Source organism: Heptranchias perlo, chromosome 6 (genome assembly GCF_035084215.1).
Source record: "Heptranchias perlo isolate sHepPer1 chromosome 6, sHepPer1.hap1, whole genome shotgun sequence".
NCBI lineage: Eukaryota > Metazoa > Chordata > Chondrichthyes > Hexanchiformes > Hexanchidae > Heptranchias > Heptranchias perlo.
In genome coordinates this window covers 107,631,820-107,656,591 of record NC_090330.1, presented here as the reverse complement: position 1 = coordinate 107,656,591, position 24,772 = coordinate 107,631,820, and the positions used below count along the sequence as shown (strand labels likewise).

Genomic DNA, 24,772 nt, shown 5'->3' with positions numbered 1-24,772 from the left:
GAACCCTGGAATAAACAGTGCAGGCCAATGGTCTAAGCGTATAATCCCTGCGTTACTGATTTCTCCTTTCCTCTCCTGAAGGTACCGATTCAGATGTAAAAAAATTAGGACTTTCTTCCAAACAGGGGACTTGAGGGGGATAATTTCTCCGAAGGTTGTTTTCGTTGGTTCCTTCCTAATTGAGGAATAATATGGGGGTATCGGGATACTGCACCGTTCAAATAATTAAAAGGGGAAAACTTTAGCCACTGATTCCAGCTCTCATCCCAGTGCTGCTTTGGACAATGTCTATCTGCTGTAACTATCTCTGTTCAGTTGTTTTATTTACAGAGCTAGTTTTTTTGGCAAATGCAATTTCACCTCTGCTATATTAATAGGCCAGTAGAAAAACAGGCCTTTGCCACAAACAAATCTGTACATTTTTAAGCTTGGCCAAGTCAACAGTTGCAGATCTCCAAGACTCTTACTGTACAGTCACCTAATGAGCTCTTGTACTTCTTACATTGGATATGTTGCTGACCAGCCAATCTTCCAATTTTAACCTAACTCGCTGGGCAGGAAACCCATGGCGGGTGCAGCGCTGGCTTTACACCCTGCTCAATATTGCTCTCTGTTGACTTCAATGGTGAGTAAAATCGGATGGGGTGTAAAACCAGTGTAGCCCCCGACGGGTGGGTTAGGTTAACACTGACCCCTTAACGCCTGGACTTGCTGTTTACTTTTGCTCCCAATTTTCTCCCTTCTTCTCCCGAAGGTACAGATTCACGTTGCAGTACAGTTTCACCAGCATCTGTCACCCAAGTGTCCCATTCTTCATGGGACCAATTAAAACATCTCAACAGCCGTGCCAGTTAATTCGCTGGGATTGATTCAGGGACCTTATGGACCGTGTGGCTCAGTGCTACATCACACGGAGCTCCCAAAACAATCTTTACCAGGTTCTTTCTCAGATTCTCTACTTCTTCAATGGAACTTGGAGATCAGCCAACTCTTCACATTACCAATGAGGGGAGGGGAGGGGGAAGTGAGGTGAGAGCAATTGCCATGATCATATTTGGCTTGCCTTTCAAGCCAGTCGCTAGGTATGGATAGTGTTAGGGTTATCTTTATTGTGCCAGCACTGATCAAAAATGTTGGCCCCATCATTATTAACAGCTGATCATAAATAATATACCAGAGCTGCAATTGGCAAATGCCATGTCCTTATCAAACCCCATACTTGAATTAGCATTTGCACTCAACGGGTTCAGATTTTTATGTATCTGAATGAAAAATATCAGTTTCTGCCAATTGGCAGACGTACTATAGACATAATATTATTCTTTTCCTACATCAAAAAAATCTGTTCCTGTCCTTTTCTATTTAGCAGGCTGTATAATACTCTGTGTAACTGCGCAGTTAATCCTGCTTCCAATTATTTCGATTGGACAGCATGACTCACTGCTTCAAATGTTCCTGGAGATATGACTCGAACTATTGCAATTTACCCAATTGTATTTACATTTAATTTCCAGGAAAGGCAACTCAACTAAATTTAGTCCGGGGCAATTGGGATGGGGGAGGGAGCAAGGGATAAAAGAAAGAAAAGGGACATTGTGTGTGCTTAATGTAAAAATTCACCAGATTCCAGGCAGCTCCTCTTCCATTCAGAGAAATCTTTCACCGTTGTCTAAGACTATAAATCACAGGACTGAAGGGTAAACGGTTACTTCTGCAAATGATTACACACGTTTCTTACTCATCATAAACGCTTGTGATGTTGAACTTTGACCCTTGCGCTGCATGTAAAATTTGTCCTGACTGGTAGCGCCGCCCGGCTGCCTTTTCTCTTGACTTCAAATCGGGCGCAGTGTAGGACAGGCCGCCGATGCGCCATCACCCGTTTAGCACTACCAGCGAGACAAATTTCAGCCCCTACATCTTAGATATGCAGGCCCTATATACGCACGGATACTCTAAAAGAGCTCAGTTTTCTAAAGCTGAAATATTTTTGATTTGATAAAATAAAAATAAATTTAGTAAAACTCATATTTACGATGTCTTCTTAATGTTTTTAAAAAAATTTTTCCTTCCTTTGAAAGATGTGTCCAATGGTTGTGCTATTTAACTAGCAGAGGGTCACCCCCTCTGCTAGTTAAATAGCACAACCTCTGAAGAGCTGCGGTTCATGAAGGCGGCTCACCACCACCTTCTCAAGGGCAATTAGGGATGGGCAATAAATGCTGGCCTTGCCAGCGACGCCCACATCCCATGAATGAATTAAAAAAAGACCTAGTTACCATCTTGTATTATATGCAACATTTGTCAATGTAAAGTTAGGTACAAGTTTTGTAATACTTTAAGATAGGTGAACAGCTTTAAATCAATTTTCAATTAAATCTTTACCGTCAACATCAGTGGGCAATATGGTTTAGGCAGGACTCTACTTTGACACAATTATTGTACAGCTATCCAGTTTACTAGATTTATAAACTATCATTCAACTTCACCCCACAAGCTCACTTAGTATTAACAACTACACAGATAATCAAGTCACTTATTAAAGATGTGTATATATATATTTATATACACATACAAAGACACACACACATAAAAAATACATAAAATTCTACACTTCAATCCTTTCAGGATCTTCAACCACTACTTTACATCTAGATCTACCTCAATTCTGTCTATCTTATTTCATCAAAGTTACGTCAAATAAGTTCATTAGAAAGGATAAACCAAACTATTGCACCAGTGACAAACATCACTTATTGTCATTCTCATTCCTTTCCTTTCCAACTAAACCAAACATACCTTACCGTATATATATATATCTATGGAAACATGAAGGCAATTACCTGACACCTGAATACCCCTCAGTTAAATTGGAAAACCCCTCGCAGTCTGAAGTATAACTGAGGTTCTGCCAGTTTTTACTCATCCTATATACGTCGTGGTTGGTAGATGCCAAATGCTACAAACAGCGAGACGATGCACAATGGAGAACAGCAGATCCCACCAGTGACAAAAAACATCATAACTTAAGTTATCTCTAGACTTCATCTTAGTCATTAATTCCAAAGATGGACCTTTCGTGAATGGCATCTGGCTACTTGTAAGAGGAAGTCAACAGTTTAAGGTTTTTCTTTTTGCTAACTCTAATCTATAGTCCTATATTCGTCCGCTATTTAACAGTTTACCTCAATTTTTTTTTTAATTAGAGCAGTGAAACATTGAGTTTTACTTTTTTTAAAAAAAAATGTTTTGCCTTCGATCCCTCCTCCTTAAACAATTCTGCAATCAGCAAAGTATAATCCACTTCTGATTTGTTCCCTGAACGATAATCCCTGCCATGAAGCCTTTAAGATGCACAAGGACAGCAGTCAGTTAAAATGTCCTATAATGTCATCAATGGCAGCTGGCATATCATCAGATTTACCACTTTGTTAGTCAGGGAATGTCGTGGGATACCACAATAGTATTCAGTGCTCTCTAGTTCACACCTGTATAAGTACCAATGATAGGTGTAACAGAACTACAAACAAACTGGCTGAATACTGTTAATCAGAAACTGGACAGATCGCAAAGTGTTAGAAGACTGTGTAAATCGCGGAGAAAAGCACTAACATGTGATGACACCATGTTCACTCACAGGACTATCATCAGGGTCACTGAAACTAATAGAACTGTCCCCCTCCAAATCCTCCTCTAACTGCAGACTTGCAAAGGAAAATGTATTTCGAGGCATCGGTGAGGAGTTTACCGCAATGGGGTTCCCGAACACCAGGGGGTGGTTGAATGAGTGAACCACCTCGGAATCGGAATCGCTGGATTCTGTCCCACTGCTGGTGGAGCCATCCATCGCCTGGGCTCCACCCAGGCGGTCCACAAGGCCAGTTGGGAGTAGCCTATGGATTGGTGGACTTGGCTTTGTTGGCCCAGCAGGTGACGAGCTGTTACCCACGTACCTGCCTTCTGAGGGCAGCACTCTGGGCGAGTATAGCTTGGGTTGGCTGCCGTTCCTGTAGTCATTCAATGGGGTGGAGGCCATGTGGCTGAGGATAAATGGATCAGTTTCCGACCTGTTTCGGGCGCTCTTCACCCTCTGTGAATGCGTTCGGCTTAAAATCGGGGAATAGCTGTTGTGATCTTGGTGGCTATATGCATGGCTATCTGTATCTTCTAGTCTATGCCTACAATGGCCATTCTGTACGATAAATCCCTTGGATCCTGCCCTATTAAAACTGGCATTGGGGCTGGACCCTTTACTACTGGGACGTATCGGTGTAGCTGACGGGCTATGGCTTTCTGAACCTCGAAATACCTCATGAACCAAAGAGCTATGTCTCGGCATTTGGGGTGTCCTTCCAGTATAAAAGGAGAAGTTAGCCAGCTCATTATCGATTAACTCTTCTTTTACATGGAGTGGGATATCTGCGAATCTGAAATCAGGGGAATTCCTACGTCTAAGTCGGTTCACGTTTTCATCCCTTACGTCAAAATATTCATCACTGATAAACTCATCCTCATAATTGTCATTTGTTTGCGACTGTGTCCTGATTGTCCGCCCTTTGATTAAGTCATGCTCGCTATCTAGATCACTGCAGTCAATGTAAGGAATGGAAGAGCTGCTTCCGTGAGCGGCTCGGGTTGCTGGACCTGCATTCTGCTGCTCTCTTTGGGCTTTCATCTGGTGAACCTTGTCCCTCACAGTTCCCTCCTGCACGTCCTCCGCGGGGCTCCTCGTTGGCGAGCAGCTCTTGTGCTCACCCCCGGCTTCATCAGTTGACCGGCAAACTCCCAGGTCCTTCCTCTGGATGGGAGACGGTGGTCCTGTTGATGCGGACGGTGCTCCAAAAGTAGAACTACCGCTCTGAAAAGACAAGAGACGTCTTGGAGAAAAATCGTTGGTAAAGTAGTTATGTTCCATTTTTTTTGGTGGTTTTTTTTAAATATAAATCCCCTCAGCAATTTTCTCCCCTTCTTGCTAGAGAACTGATCCATGGATGCCAAGTACTCTCTAGTACCTCACTCAAATAGCCATTATTCATGAGTGAGCCCTGACATTGAGGCGATTCAATCATGGGAGAACATCAATGTGCTTTCACCCCGCTATCTACACATGTGGCTTCCAACAGGATAATGGTCCTAAGCGGGAACTGCGAACGATTTTCCCCATCCCTAATCCAGGGATTATTGTAATGCCCACGATGCTGCAAGCCTGCCCAAGATCAACTAACTCAACACAGACCAGGGATCAGACCTCGGACCTCGGACCTCCCCAGTCTGTACGCTCAGCTAATTTCTCACTTAGCTTCTGCAAATTTGGAAAAAAAAGAAACAACAGAATGTGCTGTTGTAATGTAGGGAAACGCAGCAGTCAATTTGTGCACAGCAAGGTCCCACAAACAGCAATGTAATAATGACCAGATCATCTGTGTGTTTTTTTTTAAAAAGTGACGGTTGAGGGATAAATATTGGCCAGGACACCGGAGAGAACTCCCACGCTCTTCTTCGAAATAGCGGCCGTGGGATCCTTTACGTCCACCTGAGGGGGCAGACGGGGCCTCGGCTTAACGTCTCACCCCAAAAGACGGACGGAGTTCCAAATAAGGCTCTAATTTATCACTCTTAAATGTTCACTGTCTGGAGGATATGTCAGAACCAGCTGGCAGTGGGATATCAGATGAAGGTTAGAAATCAAGAGTCAGCGATGTTCAGCTTCATAAATGGAAATATTTACCAAATCTCACTGGCGGCCACCAAATATAATGCAAATGTGAAAAATATGCAATGTCAGTTTCTTTTTATGACTTTGCAATAACAGAAAATATTAAAAGATCTCGAGAGTGTTTAGATACACGTGTGGTAGGGATTTTGATTTGGATACATTCTATCTCAGCAGCAGATTATCATAGCACAGGAGGAGACCATTCGGCCCAACATGCCTGTTCCAGCTCTTTGAAACTCCCCCTGCTCTTTCCCCAAAGCCCTGCAAATTTCTCCCCTTCAAGTATTTATCCAATTCCCTTTTGAAAGTTGTGATGTGGAGATGCCGGTGATGGACTGGGGTGGACAAATGTAAGGAATCTTACAACACCAGGTTATAGTCCAACAGTTTTATTTGATTTTCAAATAAAACTGTTGGACTATAACCTGGTGTTGTAAGATTCCTTACTTTTGAAAGTTACTATTGAATCTGCTTCCACCGCCCTTTCAGGCAGCACATTCCAGATCATAACAACTCGCTGCGTAAAGAAAATTCTCCTCATCTCCCCTTTGGTTTTTTTTGCCAATTGTCGTAAATCTGTGTCCTCTGGTTACTGGCCCTCCAGTGGAATCAGTTTCTCCTAATTTACTCTATCAAAACCCCGTCTATTCAAAGGACAACCTTAAGATCAGACTGTGACTTATACATTAGATTTTTATGGTAATTGTCAGGACTGATCTACCCCCCCTCCTCCATAACCCCAGTAAATTGCTCCCTTTATACCATTAACATTCAAATGACTCAATGAAAATGAAAAACAGGACTTGTCTGTAATAAACCTCTTTTCTAGACAATATTGTTGTTCCTGATGTACTGACTTGTTTTGGTACCAGTGACTGATGTTCTGGAAGATTCCGGATGGATCGTATTTTACTATGTTTCCTGAAAATAAATTTAAAAATAAAATGAGTACAATGATTAATCTGAATGGTAACCTATTTTCCACACCCCTCTCCCCACAAAAATACCAACTAGATTTCTGTCACAGTTGTGAGGTGCACTAGTGACAGGATGTGGCTTCTCTCTTACTCACCACTAGGATAGCTTTCCTCGGTTCACTATTTGCACCAAAAAAGTGTAAATGCAAGTGCAAAGAACAGGTTAACAACTTCACCGCAAACAGCCAGCAGCAGGACTCATCCCCGTCTATATGACACCTTCTCAGTCTGGTCAGGCCATCGGAGGCCTTGTGCTGATGGGCATTCCCACAGTGGCATCAAGTATTGCAAGAGAAGGAGAAAGAAAGATAGCACTGGCACATTCCAGGCAGCTGCAGAGAGGGGCAAGGGTTAGTGGGGTCCAGAGAAAAAATGAAATAAAAAGAGGTGGAAAGAAAAAAAAAAGAGATGGATACAATTTGGTGCAGAGATGGTTCAGTGCCATATTGGGCGTGGTATTGGTTCTATTCTCACAGTGTTTTTTTTATTATTCGTTCATGGGATGTGGGCGTCGCTGGCGAGGCCGGCATTTATTGCCCATCCCTGATTGCCCTCGAGAAGGTGGTGGTGAGCCGCCTTCTTGAACCGCTGCAGTCCGTGTGGTGACGGTTCTCCCGCAGTGCTGTTAGGGAGGGAGTTCCAGGATTTTGACCCAGCGACACTCGCATTGATGTGAAGTTGGACGGAAACGGAACTCCACACAAGACACATCCACGCAGCGTCGATCACCGACTGTACATCACCAGTCTGATCTGTTCAACGCCTCATTTAGCTCTTTTCATCAATCAATAAATTGTTAATGGTTTGCTTTTAATTCTAAAAGCTTACCGTCTTGTTGGCTTTGCTTTGCACTAGCTGGTTTTACACTACAGCCAATGGGCACCATCAACAGTGACAGACCGTCTTTCACCAAGAGTGCATCACTATGCACTTATTTATTCCCTATTGCACTTCTGCACACAAGAGAGTGATGCACTGATGCCAAAATGCAGCAGGACTAGTGTAACACAGCGACGCCCACATCCTGAGAATGAATTTTTTAAAAAGTCAACGTTTCTGATTTAGTTCTGATGAAAGGTCATCGACCTGAAACGTTAACTCTGTTTCTCTCTCCACAGATGTTGCCTGACCTGCTGAGCGTTTTCTAGCAACTTCTGTTTTTGTTTCAGATTTTCAGCATCCGCAGTATTTTGCCTTCAGTAACATAAGAAAACTAGTTTTAAAGAACTCTTCCCGATTTTGCTGGCCTCAGTGGGGATATGGCGCACAGCGCGGGGCGGGAACGGCGCGCCGCGAGGGGGCGCGGGAACGGCGCGCCGCGAGGGGGCGCGGGAACGGCGCGCCGCGAGGGGGCGCGGGAACGGCGCGCCGCGAGGGGGCGCGGGAACGGCGCGCCGCGAGGGGGCGCGGGAACGGCGCGCCGCGAGGGGGCGCGGGAACGGCGCGCCGCGAGGGGGCGCGGGAACGGCGCGCCGCGAGGGGGGGAATGATGCAACAAGTATGACAAGAAGCACGCTCACCTTTCAAACTGTATTTTTTTGTAACCGCCTTCTTTAACATAATCCAGGAGTTGCTTCTGAGTTCTCCCACTTGAACAAAAAAAAAACATTATTTCTAAGATTGCGTTTCTCATATAATGTCACAGGAATGTGTTGGGTTTTTTTTTTGCAAGATTACTGGTCTTGTGAGAGTGTTGCTCTGAATTTTGAGGCATTGATTGGTACCAGTTCCCCAAGTGGAGAATCGTAGAATCTTACAGCATAGGAGGCCATTTGGCCCATCGTGCCTGTACCAGCTCTTTGAAAGAGCTATCCAATAACACCCATTCCCTTGCTTTTTCCCCCCACAGCACTGCCAATCTTTCCTTTTCAAGTATTTATCCAATTCCCTTTTGAGAGTTACTACTGAACCTGCTTCCACCGCCCTTTCAGGCAGCGCATTCCAGATCATAACTCGCTGCGTAAAAAAAATTCTCATCTCCCTTCTGGTTCTTTTGCCAATTACCTTCAATCTGTGTCCTCTGGTTACCGACCCTCCTGCCAGTGGAGACAGTTTCTCCCTATCTGCTCTATCAAAACCCCGTCATAATTTTGAACATAGGAACAGGAGTAGGCCATTCAGCCCCTTGTGCCTGCTCCGCCATTTGATAAGATCATGGCTGATCTGTGATCTAACTCCATATACCTGCCTTTGGCCCATATCCCTTAATACCTTTGGTTGCCAAAAAGCTATCTATCTCAGATTTAAATTTAGCAATTGAGCTAGTATCACTATTAAATCTCCCCTTTAACCTTCTCAGCTCTATAGGAGAACAATCCCACCTTCTCTGGTCTCCCCACCGGCATTTCCTGATAGGGAGGCTGGAGTAAAGCAGTGGGAGAATTCCCTTTGGTTGCTGTCCTTGTGCCTAGTTTCAGAGAGGCGCATTGGGATAGGCTGGAGCAAGTCACCCCAACTGTTCCTTTCAGGAGGGGACAGCGTGCGACACAGGGTGAACAGAGGAACAGGAGGAGGCCATTCAGCCCCTCGAGCCTGTTCTTCCATTCATTGAGATCATGGCTGATCTGTATCCTAACTCCATCCACCTGTCTTGGCTCCATATCCCGTAATACCCTTGGCTAGCAAAACTCTATCGATCTCAGATTTAAAATTATTAGTTGAGCATCTACTGCTTTCTGTGGGAGAGAGTTCCACACTTCTACCACCCTTTGCGTGACAAAGTGTTTCTTAACTTCTCTCCTGGATGGCCTGGTTCTGATTTTAAGGTTACGTCCCCTCGTCCTAACACCCTTGGGGTGAGGAGGAGAGAAAACAGTTGAAAAAAAAATCTCAATTTCATGAAAAAAATGTTACTTTAAAAGAACAAACACTGGTTTTGGCATCTTCTGTGCCAGTAAGAACATACGAGCATGGATTAACTCTCAGCACCTAAAAGGAAGGTACAACGTATTACCTAAACCTGAAAGACGATCCTCGGCTGAACAGAATGGGCTTGGGCTTTGGTTTGGGTTCTTCGAACAGTCTGAAAAAGGCATGATACTCAACGCATATCTTCCAGAATGCCTTGCAGGAATCTCGGCTGGCCATGGAAAACTCCAAGGTATCCTGACAGGACTGCGAGAGGAGAGAGAAATTAAACAAACTTGCAGAACAGGCAGGAACCAGACAGGAGCATCAGGGCCTTTTAGTAAGGATGGACTTACATTCATCTCTGGACGAAATTTAATAAGGAATCGTTTCCTCTTAAAACTCAGCTTGCGAACTTTGGCCCAGTTGAACGAGTTTATCTTGTTGTTACCCTTCGTCAAAGAAAATAAAACATGAAGGTATCACTTTAACTCCTGTAGTACAAATTAAAATGCCTGACCTGTGTTCTCTGTCAGTGCTGTGAAGTGGCTATCAGACAAGTCGCATGTTTAATGACCGTTACCTGGAACACTATGATTCCTGTGTGTGACACAGACAAGTTGATCTTTGTCCCCTCTCTGTCTTTCGCGCGATGTTGCCGAATTCCATACATTTCTAATCTTCTAGCTATCTCGAGGAGTTGATAGTCAGAAGCAGCAGGAGTGTGTCCACTTTGGGGGGGGGAGGTTGGGATGAAAAGAAAACAAAAAAGGAACAATTTCAGAACTTTAAAAAAAAATATAAATCTCTGGAACTTTCCATTCTCCCTGTGTATCCCCATATTCTCCTGCTATCCCTGGCTTCAGAAGAATTACTCCCGGGCCTCCGGCAATGCAAAGAGCTGTCCACCAGGGGGTGCGTAACATCACTGCTCGCCCATTCCCAACTCCCTGTCTCATTGGCCCAGAACTTGCTGCCAAAGTAACGGCGAGTTTAACGGCGCTGGCCGTTACTAGTGCGTCCAGCGACTCGCGGCGAGGAAGAGATAGCCCGTGAGTTGCGAATCGCCACAAGTCGCTGGACGATTTGCGCCGCTCGGCCGTCAGCCTCGCGAAAACGGCACCTCGCCCCCAACCTCCCCGTGAGTTTCAAGAAATTGCTGGATTTGCGCATCAATTAAACCCGCCGCAGAAAGTGAGGGCTAGTACTTAATAGCGTACGGGCGTTTTTAATGACGAGATTTTGTTCCTGCAATGCTAATCAACCTCTCTGGCCCAGAAATGAAACTATTGAAATTGTGGAGTCTCATTCCTGCAGGTAGTAAATTGTTCCTAGAGAGTTTAATATTTTTCTTACTTTTCCTTTTTGTATTTTTTTTTCATTCTCTCTTAATCCAATCTTTCTTTCCCTCTCTTTCTGTACCTGATTTGACTCTAATTCACCCGATTTCCTTCTCCGTCATTCCTCTGTTTCTTTCTCAATCCTTAAAGACTCTGTTTAACAAGCTTAAAAGATTGCAGATACTTGGGCGTAATGTAGTTAAAATGTAGTTCACCCAACACCCCTGTGCTCTTTGACCTACATTGGCTCCCAGTCCAGCAACTCCACAAATTTAAAATTCTCTTCCTTGTATTCATCTCTCTAACCTCCTCCAGCCCTACAACCCTCCGAGATTTCTGCGCTCCTCCAATTCTGGCCTCTTGCATCAATGGTTTGTGGCAGAGGTTGAGTCATCGAAAGCTGGGATATTTCTGTATCCTCTTCACTAGAGGATCTGTGTTGTTTGCAGTGTGGTGTTAATATTCATAGACCGAGTGTCCTGGGTGACATACGAGCTTGGAGTTTTCACATGGCTTCGGCCAAGATAACAGCTTAATCTGGGGGCAATCAAATCTAAGTGTCGAAGACCGCAGAATTTTAAGCATAAGTGAGTTGATCCCATGACGACAACAACAGCTTGCATTTATATGGCGCCTTTATTGTAGTAAAATGTCCCAAGGCGCTTCACAGGAGCGTTATTAGACAAAATCTGACACTGAGCCACATAAGGAGATATTAGGACTGGTGATCAAACGCTTGGTCAAAGAGGTAGGTTTTAAGGAGCGTCGTAGAGAGATTTAGGGAGGGAATTCCAGAGCTTAGGGCCTAGGCAGCTGAAGGCACGGCCGCCAATGGTGGAGCGATTAAAATCGGGGATGCGCAAGAGGCCAGAAATGGTGCAACGCAGAGATCTCGGAGGTGTTGTAGGGCTGAGGTGAAATTGGCTACCTGAAAGACTGGAGATCAAACCTGTGGCCTGCACAGTGTAACATCACACTGCCGAGCTCACTTACTCTCTCTGCATCTGGGAACCCGACTGCTCTGATCTCTTCACGTGCCCACTACAGTGGGATTACCTTCAAACAATTCTAGATCCCGCTTTTTAAAATGAGTTCCGATAGTTTCACGATACATAATTCCATTCAAACTTTCTATTGCTTCCTCCCCCCCACCCCTAGAAGACCCATGAATAAAATTGTCTTTTTTAATTTTCCATTTTTTTTTTCCTTTTAACAGTAACTTGAGTTGAGAACAATGTGGCTGTGAGAGTGTCTCTGCTGGAATTTTTGAAAGAAACATTATTAAAATCCATTTTACCTGTAACAGTTTGAACCCTGCTGAGCAAAAGCTGCCATTGCTGCAAATGATTCCCAGCACTGCCACATTTCCTCTCGCACATACAGCGCGATGTGAATATTAAATCAAGCCCGGGGATCTGCTGGTCGACGTGTTCTAAATCCCACGCAAAAAACTGCTTTCTCCGACTCAAGAAACGCGCAAGTGCCGTCAATTTGTTATCCACAAGGATTCTGGTGGCGTACTTCCTGGGAGCTGGCAAGTGACTAAAGGAATGCTTCACCTTGTAGGAACAGGGGGAGGCCATTCAGCCCCTCAAGCTGTTCCGCCATTCAATTAGATCACGGCCGATCCGTATCTTAGCTCCATCTACCCGCCTTGCTTCCGTGACCCTTAACACCCTTGCCTGACAAAAAAAACCTATCAATCGCAGTTTTGAAATTTTCAATTGATCCCCATCCAGCCTCAACAGCTTTTGGGGGGGGGAAAAAAAAAGAGTTCCATTTGTGACAAATTCCTCTACATTTGACGAGTCCTCATCAGTCCAGGCCAGAGTCGATTTATCTTCTGTGCTGATCTGGTTATTTTTGATTCATGCTGATCAGCATTAGAACATCGCAATACCCTTTTTGTCCCATTCCTCTGCTGTGCAGAATAGCAACAAGAAAGAGATTTCATACATGCCTGGGAATTCCAGCTCTTATTGAGTAACCAGAGTTTAGCAGAATTGATAATCTTTGCTCCTGACCCTCTCCCCAAAAAGTTAACAAATATGTAGCATTTAATTCATTCATAAAAACGTTTAGTATATGATCTTTTTTTAAAAAATCACACAAAATTACTTTTGAGCAAAAATAGTATTTTCCCACTGAAACCTTAACATCTATATGTTAAATATCTTGCATATAACGTGCACTTCCTGTAAACATCACACTTATTTCCTGTCACATTTTCGTACATTATCCTGATTCACTTTAAGCAACATCATCGCGACTCTGCTAGTGATGAGCTGCAACTGGAAAAAGGAACAGGTACAAACGGACACAATCAGCCTCTCCTGCAGAACGATAACTCCACTCACCTATTCTCCCCACTATTATCACTTTATGGGGGGTGGGGGAAAGAAAGCAAATACAGCAACCATCTCCATAACCACAGTCACCGCATTTCAAAGTAACTCATTGTACGTTTTGGGCAACTGAGATGCTCGATATGGAACACTAGGAGCAGGAGTAGGCCATTCAGCCCCTCGAGCCTGCTCCGCCATTCAATCAGATCATGGCTGATCTGTACCTCAACTCCCTTTACCCACTGTAGCTCCATGTCCCTTGATCCCCTTACCCAACAGAAAAATCTATCGATCTCTATGATCCTATCGTTCACAGCCTCTTCGGAGTGGGGGGGCGCGGGGAGAGAAAGAGAGTTACAAATTTCTACGTGTGTGTGTGTGTGTGTGTGTGTGTGTGTGTGTGTGTGTGTGTGAGTGAGTGAGTGAGTGAGAGAGAAACGTCCTTCCTGATTTCCCACCTGAAAGGCCCAGCTCTAATGTTAAGGTTGTGTCCCCTGGTGTTCTATAAATCCAGCCACCCACTTCCACGTGAAATGGGCTTTTTTTTCAGCACATTCCTTAACACATTCAGCTGGCTTCTAAACTAATCTGCCCGCGCGCGCACACATACACACCCAACCTAGAAAACTAGCGAAAACTGCCCAACTAGTGTTGCCAACTCTGGTGGGACACATTCCGGGAGGTTTCATCATATGACCTCCCACCTCCACCCGCCCCGCCCCCACACTCCCGCCATTGGTCGCCCGACACGTCCATCCTCGTGGTGCACCAACTTCCCACGGCCAATTGGAAAGCAAACAGACTCATTGTTAACTGATTGTATGATTCTTGACTGTCAAACAGCCAATTTCCCCCATCTCCAATATTTTAATAACTAGTAAATGAAAGTGTTCAAAGAAAATGAACAAAATGCACAGTTTTTCTTTCATGTCCCGATGATTTTTCTCCTGGGTTTTTGCTCGCAGCAGTGTCCTCGAGATTAATCTTCAATTCCTGGGAATTCCAGGGCAACGGTAGAGGCCCAACTGCATCAGAGAAACCCAACAAGGCCCCAAAAAAACTGACAACTCGAGCTCTAACAGGTGAAAATAAGTGGGTACACAGGTTTTCTAACCGAGAATCATAGAGCGCAGAAGGCGGCCCTTCGAGCCTGTGTCGGCTCTTTCAAAGAGCTTTCCAATTAGTCCCGTTCCCCAGCTCTTTCCCCATAGCCCTGCAATTTTTTCCTTTTCAAGTATTTATCCAATTCCCTTTTGAAAGTTACCACTGAATCTGCTTCCACCGCCCTTTCAGGCAGTGCATTCCAGATCATCACAACTGGGTGTGCAAAAGAATCTCTCCTCATCTCCCCCTCTGGTTCTTTTGCCAATTATCTTAAATCTGTGTCCTCTGGTTACCGACCCTCCTGCCCAGTGGAAACAGTCTCTCCTTATTTACTATCACAATCCCTCGTGTCACTCTTCTTCCGTTCTGTCAACTCAGCTGGCACGTTTCCCTCCCCTACCCCTAAGCACCAGTCCCAACTTCTTCCCTCTTCCCCCACAAAGAATGAATCTTCTGACCCTTCCTTCTCCTCTCCATCGAGACTCAATTTCCCCCTTCTCTCAAATGCTATCCATTTCCCTCCCCTTTACTGCCGTCCATTCTCCCTTTCATTGTTCTCCATTTCCCTCTTACATTGACATCTGTATCCCCCCCCCCTCCTTTCATTGTCACCCAATGCCCCTACCGCGCCACCTAGTCCCACTCCTACTGGAGTCCAGCTGATAAAGCCTGGTCTGTCTATCTCTCTCCCCCTGACTCTCTCTCTCTCTTCCCTCCACCCGCCCCCCCCCCCCCCACCGACTCTACGTCTCGCATTTTTGTTGGGATTCCCATCTACTGCATAGAGAGGCTCCAACCCCTGCCATCAGCACTTGGAGTGACAATGAGAGGAGAGAGGGACCCTAAATGTGGGTTCCAGATCTGAATTCGTTCGATTTAGATTTTACATTTTTTTTTTTGGGAGAAGCCACACTCCCGATCAATTCACGAATCGGAAGCTGCGTCGGAATCGTCGCATTCCACAACCAATAAAATCATCACCGTCAACTCTCCCTCCCCCACCCCCTACGCAATCGGGTGTTAAAAACACAATCAGAATAAGGCCTTTGACCGAGACTTAAAAAGTGTTCTGACCGCAATACCATCCCGAACGGCTGCTTGAACACTTACACGTGTCTGCGGTGAAACTCCATGATTTTGTCCTCCAGAGCCTCTTGCTGGGGTACGTACTTGCTTTTCTCTAAATGCTCACGGACGACAACTTCATCAAAATCCCCGATTTCCGCTGCAGTAAAGCGGAGAATCTTGCGTTAACACAAGTCAGTTCGTACAATCACTCACTCACACCGACCTGCAAGCAATTCCTCTCCCAAATTTCCGTCTCTCCCATCTCCTAACCCAAGCGTTGGATTAAGACCAGATTCACGCGATGCCGACCCAGTTTAACCTGTAAAGTCATCCTCACCAACATCTGCCGACTGACGTCCAAAGCTGTCCCACAGACTGATCGAGTTAACAGCCTGGCACAGTTGTAGTCACGGGGTCGTATCTATCGGCTAACATCACAGATTCATAGGATCTTGCCCGCACAGAAGGAGGCCATTCGGCCCATCGTGCCTGTGCTGGCTCTTTGAAAGAGCTATCCATTTAGAAGGAAGAGAAGGATATGAGATAATACAGGGGTATGAGAAAGGAAGAGAAGGATATGGTGATCGGGTGAGAGGAGGCTCGTGTGGAGCATAAAGACCGACATAGGCCAGTTGGGCCGAATGGCCCGTTTCCGTGCTGTAAATTCGATGTAACTCCTAGTTCTGGCACTATGACGAATCACCCCTAATGCACATGTGCAGACGTAAATCCTTGGGATAAAGTATTGAAAGGAGATTTTAAAGAGTCAGTCAGCCGCCCGATAGGCTGAGGGGAAAATCTGCGTAAAGTGCACTCACACTGGATGATATGAGATACCAGAAGTGCCGCACTCGTCTCGTTACAGGTCATCCTCCCTGAAGCGAGGTCCTGCTTGATTTGCAGTGCAAAGAGGTACCTGTAAAATACAAAAATGTCCAAATCAGTCACCTCACCAACAATGACGCAAAAGTTGTTCACTGTGTTGAGCGTTGAGCCCATGTTCGTACAACGATACAGCACAGGAGGCCGCCATTCGGCCCATCGTGCCTGTGCTGGCTCTATCCAATCAGTCCCACTCCCCCCGCTCCTTCCCCACAGCCCTGCAAATTTTTCCTTTTCAAGTATGTAACCAATTCCCTTTAGAAAGTTACTATTGAATCTGCTTCCACCGCCCTTTCAGGCAGCGCATTCCAGGTCGTAACAACTCGCTGCGTAAAAAAATTTCCCCTCATCTTACCTCTGGCTTTTTTTTTGTCAATTACTTTAAATCTGGTTACCGGCCCTCCTGCCAGTGGGAAAGTTTCTCCTTATTGCCTCTATCAAAACTCTTTATTTAACTTTTTCTACGATGCTATTTTTGCCAGTCAGCTTTACGAATGGATCTGTTGGCATCTCAGTCCTGAGTTTCTCATCCTGGGCCTGTGTTGTTGCCAACTCTGGTTGGACGTGTTCCTGGAGGTTTCGTCACATGACCTCCCGCTTCCAACAGCCCCGCCCCCCCACACTCCCATTGGTTGCCTGACATGCCCATCCTCACGACACACGTTGGAAAGCGGAAAGATTCATTATCCAATTGGATGATTCTTGACTGTCAGTCAAACAGCCTTCCCGCCTCCCCCCCCACCTCCAATATCTTAACAAACAAACAGAAGAGTTCAAAGACATTAAAAAAATTGCCCCTATGATTTTTCTCCTGGATTTTTTTCTCGCAGCAGTGCCCTGGAAATTAATCTTTAATTCCTGGAGACTCCAGGGCAATCCTGGAGGGTTGGCAACCCTAATAGTCCTGCTGTGTTGTTGATGGAGAGAAATAAACTATCAATGGATAGAATTCTTAGCAAAACACTACAGCCTATAAAACCAATTAAAACCCAACTCCCCGATGCACTTACAGTCTGCTTCAATGAAAGGGGAGGCACATCACCACTACAGTCTAAGTAAGGTCTTTTAACTGTAGAAATTGCTGGAATAATTCCCCTTTGCATTTGGAAGCAACTTTGTAAATCATCATTATTTAATGCAAGTTATGTCACTCCCTCAAAGGCTCACTGGCTACAGCTAATGCGTAACTGAGCCTTGCTAATCAGAACAACAGCTTGCATTTATATAGCATCTTTAACATAGTGAAGTATCCCGAGGCGCATCAAAGGAGCGATTATCAGATAGAATTCGACACCAAGCCACATAAGGAGATAGGTCGCAGTGGTGGGTTTTAAGGAGCATCTTAAAAGGAGGAGAGAGAGGTAGAGAGGATGGAGAGGTTTAGGGAGGAAATTCCAGAGCTTGGGGCCCAGGCAGCTGAAGGCACGGCCGCCAATGGAGGGGCGCAGGAAATCGGGGATGCGCAAGAGGCCAGAATTGGAGGAACGCAGAGATCTTGGAGGGTTATACGGCTGGAGGAGGTTAGAGAGATAGGGAGGGACAAGGATTTGAACACAAGGATGAGAATTTGAAATTCCAGGTGTTGCTGGACCGAATTTAATCAAGCTCCTAATTCCTAATGGGCAGAGGTCCACATTAATTGGCAATCTCACTCAGAGAGGTTGGTTGAAATTGAACACATTTCGTATTGGTGCAGTGGGGGGCCCTCTTCTGAGGGTTTGGAGCAGAGTAGAGGTAACTTCATTCTGCATCTAGCTGCGCTATACATAACCAGGGAGCGTTTGGTGATAATATTGGGTCCCTGAAATGGGAAAACTTCCATTCCTCAGCATTAACATCACTCATCTTGGAAGAGCACAAAAATTAGAGAAATATGTTAGAAATTATTTTGGAGTTTTTCTCTGCTCCTGGCATTAATTGCGTCTATCCACACGTAACATCACTGCTAGAAATAAACACTGCTAGGACCACTGACGGATCAGAGCAACAAATGTCTGCATTATTGACCACTGAACCATCATTAGAAATTACGATACCTGTTCATCCATAGCTCACAATTAGCCATCAATTTCTAGCTAATAATGTGTTGGACCCACATATTTTTTTAAAAATTCATTCTCGGGATGTGGGCGTCGCTGGCAAGGCCGGCATTTATTGCCCGTCCCTAATTGCCCCTTGAGAAGGTGGAGGTGGGCCGCCTTCTTGAACCGCTGCAGTCCATGTGGTGAAGGTACTCAATATATGGCAGAGGAACAAATGTTCCCCATGGAGCAACTTTACAGATGGCAATCCCTCACTTTGGAGTTGCAAGCAGCTATAAGGCCAGGTAAAATATTTAAAACGCTATATTTTCCATATTATAGAAAAGATACAGAGGCATTGGAGAAGGTGCAAAATAGATTCATAAGGATGATACCAGAACTGAGAGGATATCCATATCAGGAAAGGCTGAACAGGCTGGGGCTCTTTTCTCCAGAAAAAAAGACTCAGGGGTGACCTGATAGAGGTCTTTAAGATAATGATAGGGTAGACGTAGAGAAAATGTTTCCACTTGTGGGGGAGACCAGAACTAGAGGTTATAAATATAAAATAGTCGCTAATAAATCCAATTGGGGATTCAGGAGAAACTTCTTTACCCAGAGAGTGGAACTCGCTACCACAAGGAGTAGTTGAGGAAAATAGCATCGATGCATTTAAGGGGAAGCTAGATAAACACATGAGGGAAAAAGGAACAGGAGGATATGCTGATAGGGTGAGATGAAGTAGAGTGGGAGGAGGCTCGTGTGGAGCATAAACACCAGTATAGACCAGTCGGACAGAATGCCCTGTTTCTGTGCTGTAGTTTCAATGTAACTCGATGTATTCGGCTAAAATCAAAATCCTGCCTGTTGTGGTTCAATAGAAAATGTATTTGCCTTAAGCCTAGCATCGCAATGTTAATTTTGAACCAAGACCAACAACTTATTAATGTGAAATTCATTGGATGGGAACGTGACAAGCATTTCAAACTTCTTTTTTTCGCAAGTCCTTTCAAAAACAGCCCTGACTTAAACCTTGTGATTCTCCAGCAATACGAATATCCAGTCTTTCTCACAGTGGAGCGCAGCAGTGCTGGAGACAGATCAAACACATTCCTCTTGGGTTGTATTTAGGATTTGCCAACCCTCCAGGATTGGCCTGAAGTCTCCAGGAATTGAAGATTAATCTCCATCACAGCGGCATTTAAAAAAAAATTGTGCTTTTTTTCCCCCCATTTTCTTTGAACACTTTTGTTGATTAGTTATAAAAATATTGGAGATGGGGGGGGGGGGGGGGGGGGGGAAGAGAAAGGCTGTTTGACTGACAGTCAGGAACGATCCAATTGGGTAACGAGGAGTCTTTTCCCTTTCCAATTGGCCGTGAGAAGGCGGGGTTCCGCGAGGATGGACACGTTAGGCGGCCAATGGCGGGAGTGTGGGGGTGGGGCAGTTGACGGCAGGAGGTCATGTGATGAAAGCTCCAGGAATATTTCCAACCAGAGTTGGCAACCCCCAGCCGCATTTGAAGTCAGGTTCCATAGCTGAAAAGGACTACGTGTTAACTCACTGAGCTCATCTGTTAGACAACTATTTTTCTTCTTTAGTAAACGGCAACGCAGTTTCCTAACTATCTTCTCAGTGCCACAACTCCGTAATAATATTTCATAGCAGACTTTGATATAAACTGCTTTGAAATGTTTATGCAATACTGTTAAGGGATTTTTTAAAGATAATCTTACAAGGCTGGTTTTGTTGAAACAACAACTTGCATTTATATAGCGCCTTTAACGTAGTAAAACGTCCCAAGGTGCTTCACGGGAGTGTTATCAAACGAAATTTGACACTGAGCCACATAAGGAGATATTAGGACAGGTGATCAAAAGCTTGGTCAAAGAGGTAGGTTTTAAGGAGCGTCTTAAAAGGAGGAGAGGGAGGCGGAGAGGTTTAGGGAGGGAATTCCAGAGCTTAGGGACTAGGCAGCTGAAGGCACGGCCGCCAATGGTGGAGCGATTAAAATCGGAGATGCACAAGAGGCCAGAATTGGAGGAGCGCAGAGATCGCGGAGGGTGGTAGGGCTCGAGGAGATTATAGAGATAGGGAGTGGCGAGGCCATGGAGGGATTTGAACACAAGGGTGAGAATTTTAAAATCGAAGGCGATGCATTGAAAAAGAAAAGCGAAAAGGACCTGTTCTTTCCTTCCCTGTGGGAAAGTCCGATTTCAAAATGGATTCAAAGCTTGACAAAAGCAAATGATCAAAGCAGCAGGGAGCTGTAGAAGGAGGGATCCTTATCAGTGCTGAAAAGAAACTCTGGCACAAGCAATAAAACTGTCAAAATCCGCGACGACACTGATCTTGTCTTGTTCGTGCAAAGCCCAGAATTATCTCCCTAAACACTACGCCTCATTCTATCATCTGATCACCGATAAACAAACCCTCACTGCATAACTTCAGTTAAGAAACAAAACAATACAGATGATGGCAGGAAACCCCTATGAGCAGAACAGGTAAGGCAGCATTTTCATCCTCAGTGTGCTTAATATAAAACCATGCTGTTGGATTCATGGATTCCTTCAATAAACAAATTATCCTGAAGGGGTTTTTATCGTTGATTATTTTCTTTTTGTGATGCTTTCAAATCCCTCCATGGCCTCACCCCCCTCCCTATCTCTGTAACCTCCTCCAGCCCGACAATCCTCCGCGATCTCTGCGCCCCTCCAATTCCGGCCTTGTGCATCCCTGATTTTAATCGCTCCACCATTGGCGGCCGTGCCTTCAGCTGCCTGGGCCCTAAGCACTGGAATTCCCTCCCTAAACCTCTCCATCTCTCTGCCTCTCTCTCCCCCTTTAAGACGCTCCTTAAAACCTACCTCTTTGACAAAGCTTTTGGTCACCTGTCCTAATATCTCCTTATGTGGCTCGGTGTCAAATTTGGTTTGATAATCACTCCTGTGAAGAGCCTTGAGACATTTTACTACATAAATAGTTTTACCATATAAATACTGTGGCTACGAGAGCAGGTCAGAGGCTGGGTATTCTGCGACGAGTGTCTCACCTCCTGACTCCCCAAAGTCTTTCCACCATCTACAAGGCACAAGTCAGGAGTGTGATGGAATACTCTCCACTTGCCTGGATGAGTGCAGCTCCGACAACTCTCAAGAAGCTCGACACCATCCAGGACAAAGCAGCCCGCTTGATTGGCACCCCATCCACCACCCTAAACATTCGCTCCCTTCACCACCGACGCACTGTGGCTGCAGTGTGTACCATCCACAGGATGCACTGCAGCAACTCACCAAGGCTTCTTCGACAGCACCTCCCAAACCCACGACCTCTACCACCTAGAAGGACAAGGGCAGCAAGCACATGGGAACAACACCACCTGCACGTTCCCCTCCAAGTCACACACCATCCCGACTTGGAAATATATCGCCGTTCCTTCATCGTCGCTGGGTCAAAATCCTGGAACTCCCTTCCTAACAGCACTGTGGGAGAACCGTCACCACACGGACTGCAGCGGTTCAAGGCGGCTCACCACCACCTTCTCAAGGGCAATTAGGGATGGGCAATAAATGCCGGCCTCGCCAGCGACGCCCACATCCCATGAACGAATAATAAAACAAAAATGTGCCTGCTGGGAACCTCTGACCAAGTTCAACTACAGTGGAAACCAACAGCTTTCCATCAACTAACTGGTGTTACAGATTATAGCCCTGAATTTCCATGGGGGGCCCTTCTGGGTGCGTTCCCAACATCAGGTCCTCCAGGAATGTGGCAGAAGGCCCAGGAATTTGCGTCAGGACACAGATGCCGGCCTGCAGTCCCGAAAATCCAGGGTCAGGGGAAGCTCCCTGATTCAAATATTACCGGCGGGCACCCATTCCACTATGGGCACATCTTGGGAGCCTGCTGGACTGGGGTAACGGCCAGCCTCTTGGTAGTTCCTCGGCTGACCCAAGCCAACTGAAAAATATCAAATGCCTACCCCTGTCCTCTCGTTTCGATCTGACCTGCAGTCTGGCCTAAGTTCTTCGGCGGTCCAGGTCGAGATCCAGCTTCTAACTCGTGCCAGGCAGGGGGGGCCGATATGCCTGGCATACTGGTTATAAACAAGGCTGGAGCCAAGGAAATTTCCAGGCTGGGAAACTCCCTCCTCCAGTCACATTCCCTCTGACAAGGGGCAATGTTTGGGGTAGACAGAGGTACTGCCCAAAACAGTCGCCCCCCCCCCCCCCCCAGAAATACAGAGCGCCAGCGGGACCTGGCACACCTGGGTCCCCTCCTGATTCCAGGCTCTTCTGCCACACTCCCGGCGGATGGACACCGGGAGTGCACTGGTAAGCTCGCAGAGATTCGGGGACAGAATCTGCCACACTGTTTAGCTGGTGGAAACTTTAAAGCGGTCAGTCTCAACTAGGGTTGCCAACTCTGGCTGGGTGTATTCCTGGAGACCTCCTGCCTCCAACACCCACACTCCCTCCTCCCCCGCCCTCCCCTCATTGGTGGCCCAACGTGTCCATCCTTGCGGTGCACCGCCTTCCCAGCCAATTGGAAAGTGAGCATACTCTTCATTACCCAATTGGATGATTCTTGACCGTCAGTCAAGCAGCCTTTTCTCCTATCTTGTTCATTAGTTATAAAAAGTGTTGAAAGAAAATTATTTTTTCCTGTGATATTTCTCCTGGGTTTTTGCTCCAAGCAGTGTCCTGGAGATTAATCTTCAATTGCTGGAGACTCCAGGCCAAACCTGGAGAGTTGGCAACCCTGCTCTCAAATGTACCATCAGCCGCTGGCTCCACTCCCAACAGGCTGTCCCTGAAACTCCTGCCCAAGATCAGGACCTGGTGTGTCTTAGATTGTGGCCTAATTTCCTGCTCTTCCAGCACACTCCCACACAAAGCTCCGGTTGTGGATTTTCGGACCCAAAGATTCAAATGGAAGAAAATATCACCAACCTCGTTAGTTCTTCTTGCAGCTGTGCGTGGTCAGGTGGGAAAAACTTCACCACAAATCTCATCACAACGTGCCTTGGTCCTATGAGAAGAAATTTTAGAAAAAAAAGAACATGAACGACCTCAGGACGTCCCTTAAGAACATAAGAAATAGGAGCAGGAGTAGGCCAGATGGCCCATCCCGCCTGCTCCGCCATTCAATAAGATCATGGCTGATCTTTGACCTCAACTCCACTTTCCCCACCCGATCCCCATATCCCTCGATTCCCCAAGAGTCCAAGAATCTATCGATCTCAGTCTTGAATATACTCAACGACTGAGCGTCCACAGCCCTCTGGGGTAGAAATGCCAAATATTCACGACCCTTTGAGTGAAGAAATTCCTCCGCATCTCAGTCCTAAATGTCCAACCCCTTATCCTGAGACTATGCCCCCTAGGTCTAGACTCTCCAGCAGCAGGAAACATCCTCTCAGCAACTACTCCCTCTCAGAATCTTATGTTTCAATGAAATCACCTCTCATTCTTCTAAACTCCAGACAATATAGGCCCACTCTACTCAATCTTTCCTCATAGGACAACCCTCTCATCCCAGGTCCCAAAGTGCTTTACAGCCAATGAAACACTTTTGAAGTGTAGTCACTGTTGTAATGTAGGAAAAATGGCAGCAAATTTGCGCACAGCAAGCTCCCACAAACAGGATGTGATAATGACCAGATACTCTGTTTTTTTTTTATAAAAGTGATGTTGGTTGAGGGATAAATACTGGCCAAGACACCGGGGAGAACTCCCGTGCTTTTCTTCTAAATAGTGCCATGGGATCTTTTACGCCCACCTGAGAGGGCAGGCGGGGTCTCGGTGTAACGACTCATCCGAAGGACAACACCTCCGACAGTGCAGCACTCCCTCAGTACTGCACTGGGAACGTCAGCCTGGATTTTGTGCTCAGGTCTCTGGAGTGGGACTTAAACTCATAACCACTGAGCCACAGCTGACACCTTGTCTAAAATTAGGTATGTGTTTATTATATATTTAAATGTACTATTTATTGTATCTATTAATATGCAACTTGCTAATAAGGTGCTTGATTCATGGCCCAGTTGATACAGGTTCAAATTCTAACACAGGTTTGAACTTTAGTTCGATCTTGCCAGGCCAATAGCTTGGTAAAATTCTCACTGGTATTCAATTGCCAAATGTGACTCAGTGCCATTGAATGTGCATCTAGGAACCAATCAAGAAACTGATGGAAGGATATCGCTCTTCAATTTCGTCAAAAAATTTAATTCGAAATTATTAAAATTCATAACTCTTACAAATGCTCGAACAGGACGCTCGGGGATGGCTTCTAATCGGCTCAGTTTTAAAAATTACCCAATATGCAAGAAGAGGAGATGTTTACTTAGGAAGTTTCTCTCAAAGTATTTTGGAGAGGATGCACAGGAGAGTTACTAGAATTATACCAAGGTTGAGGGACTTCAGTATGTGGAGAGGCTAGAGACGCTGGGATTGTTCTCCTTAAGAGT

At 45.6% G+C, this 24,772-nt stretch overlaps 1 protein-coding gene across 3 annotated transcripts in view; it reads right to left on the bottom strand.

The window, feature by feature from the left end:
- The window catches only part of farp1 (FERM, RhoGEF (ARHGEF) and pleckstrin domain protein 1 (chondrocyte-derived)), a 240,541-nt gene that overhangs the window by 85,476 nt on the left and 130,293 nt on the right, over positions 1-24,772 (bottom strand). For 2 of the 3 annotated variants that reach the window (XM_067986578.1, XM_067986579.1), the window contains exons 5-13: positions 23,253-23,331; positions 16,216-16,313; positions 15,440-15,554; positions 10,124-10,271; positions 9,897-9,992; positions 9,647-9,807; positions 8,214-8,282; positions 6,574-6,637; positions 4,645-4,858 (exon numbers count right to left, since the gene is read on the bottom strand). In XM_067986578.1, coding sequence (XP_067842679.1) covers positions 4,645-4,858; positions 6,574-6,637; positions 8,214-8,282; positions 9,647-9,807; positions 9,897-9,992; positions 10,124-10,271; positions 15,440-15,554; positions 16,216-16,313; positions 23,253-23,331 — 1,044 coding nt within the window. The remainder of the gene's footprint in view (positions 1-4,644; positions 4,859-6,573; positions 6,638-8,213; positions 8,283-9,646; positions 9,808-9,896; positions 9,993-10,123; positions 10,272-15,439; positions 15,555-16,215; positions 16,314-23,252; positions 23,332-24,772) is intronic. The other variant, XM_067986580.1, reaches the window with a different exon arrangement.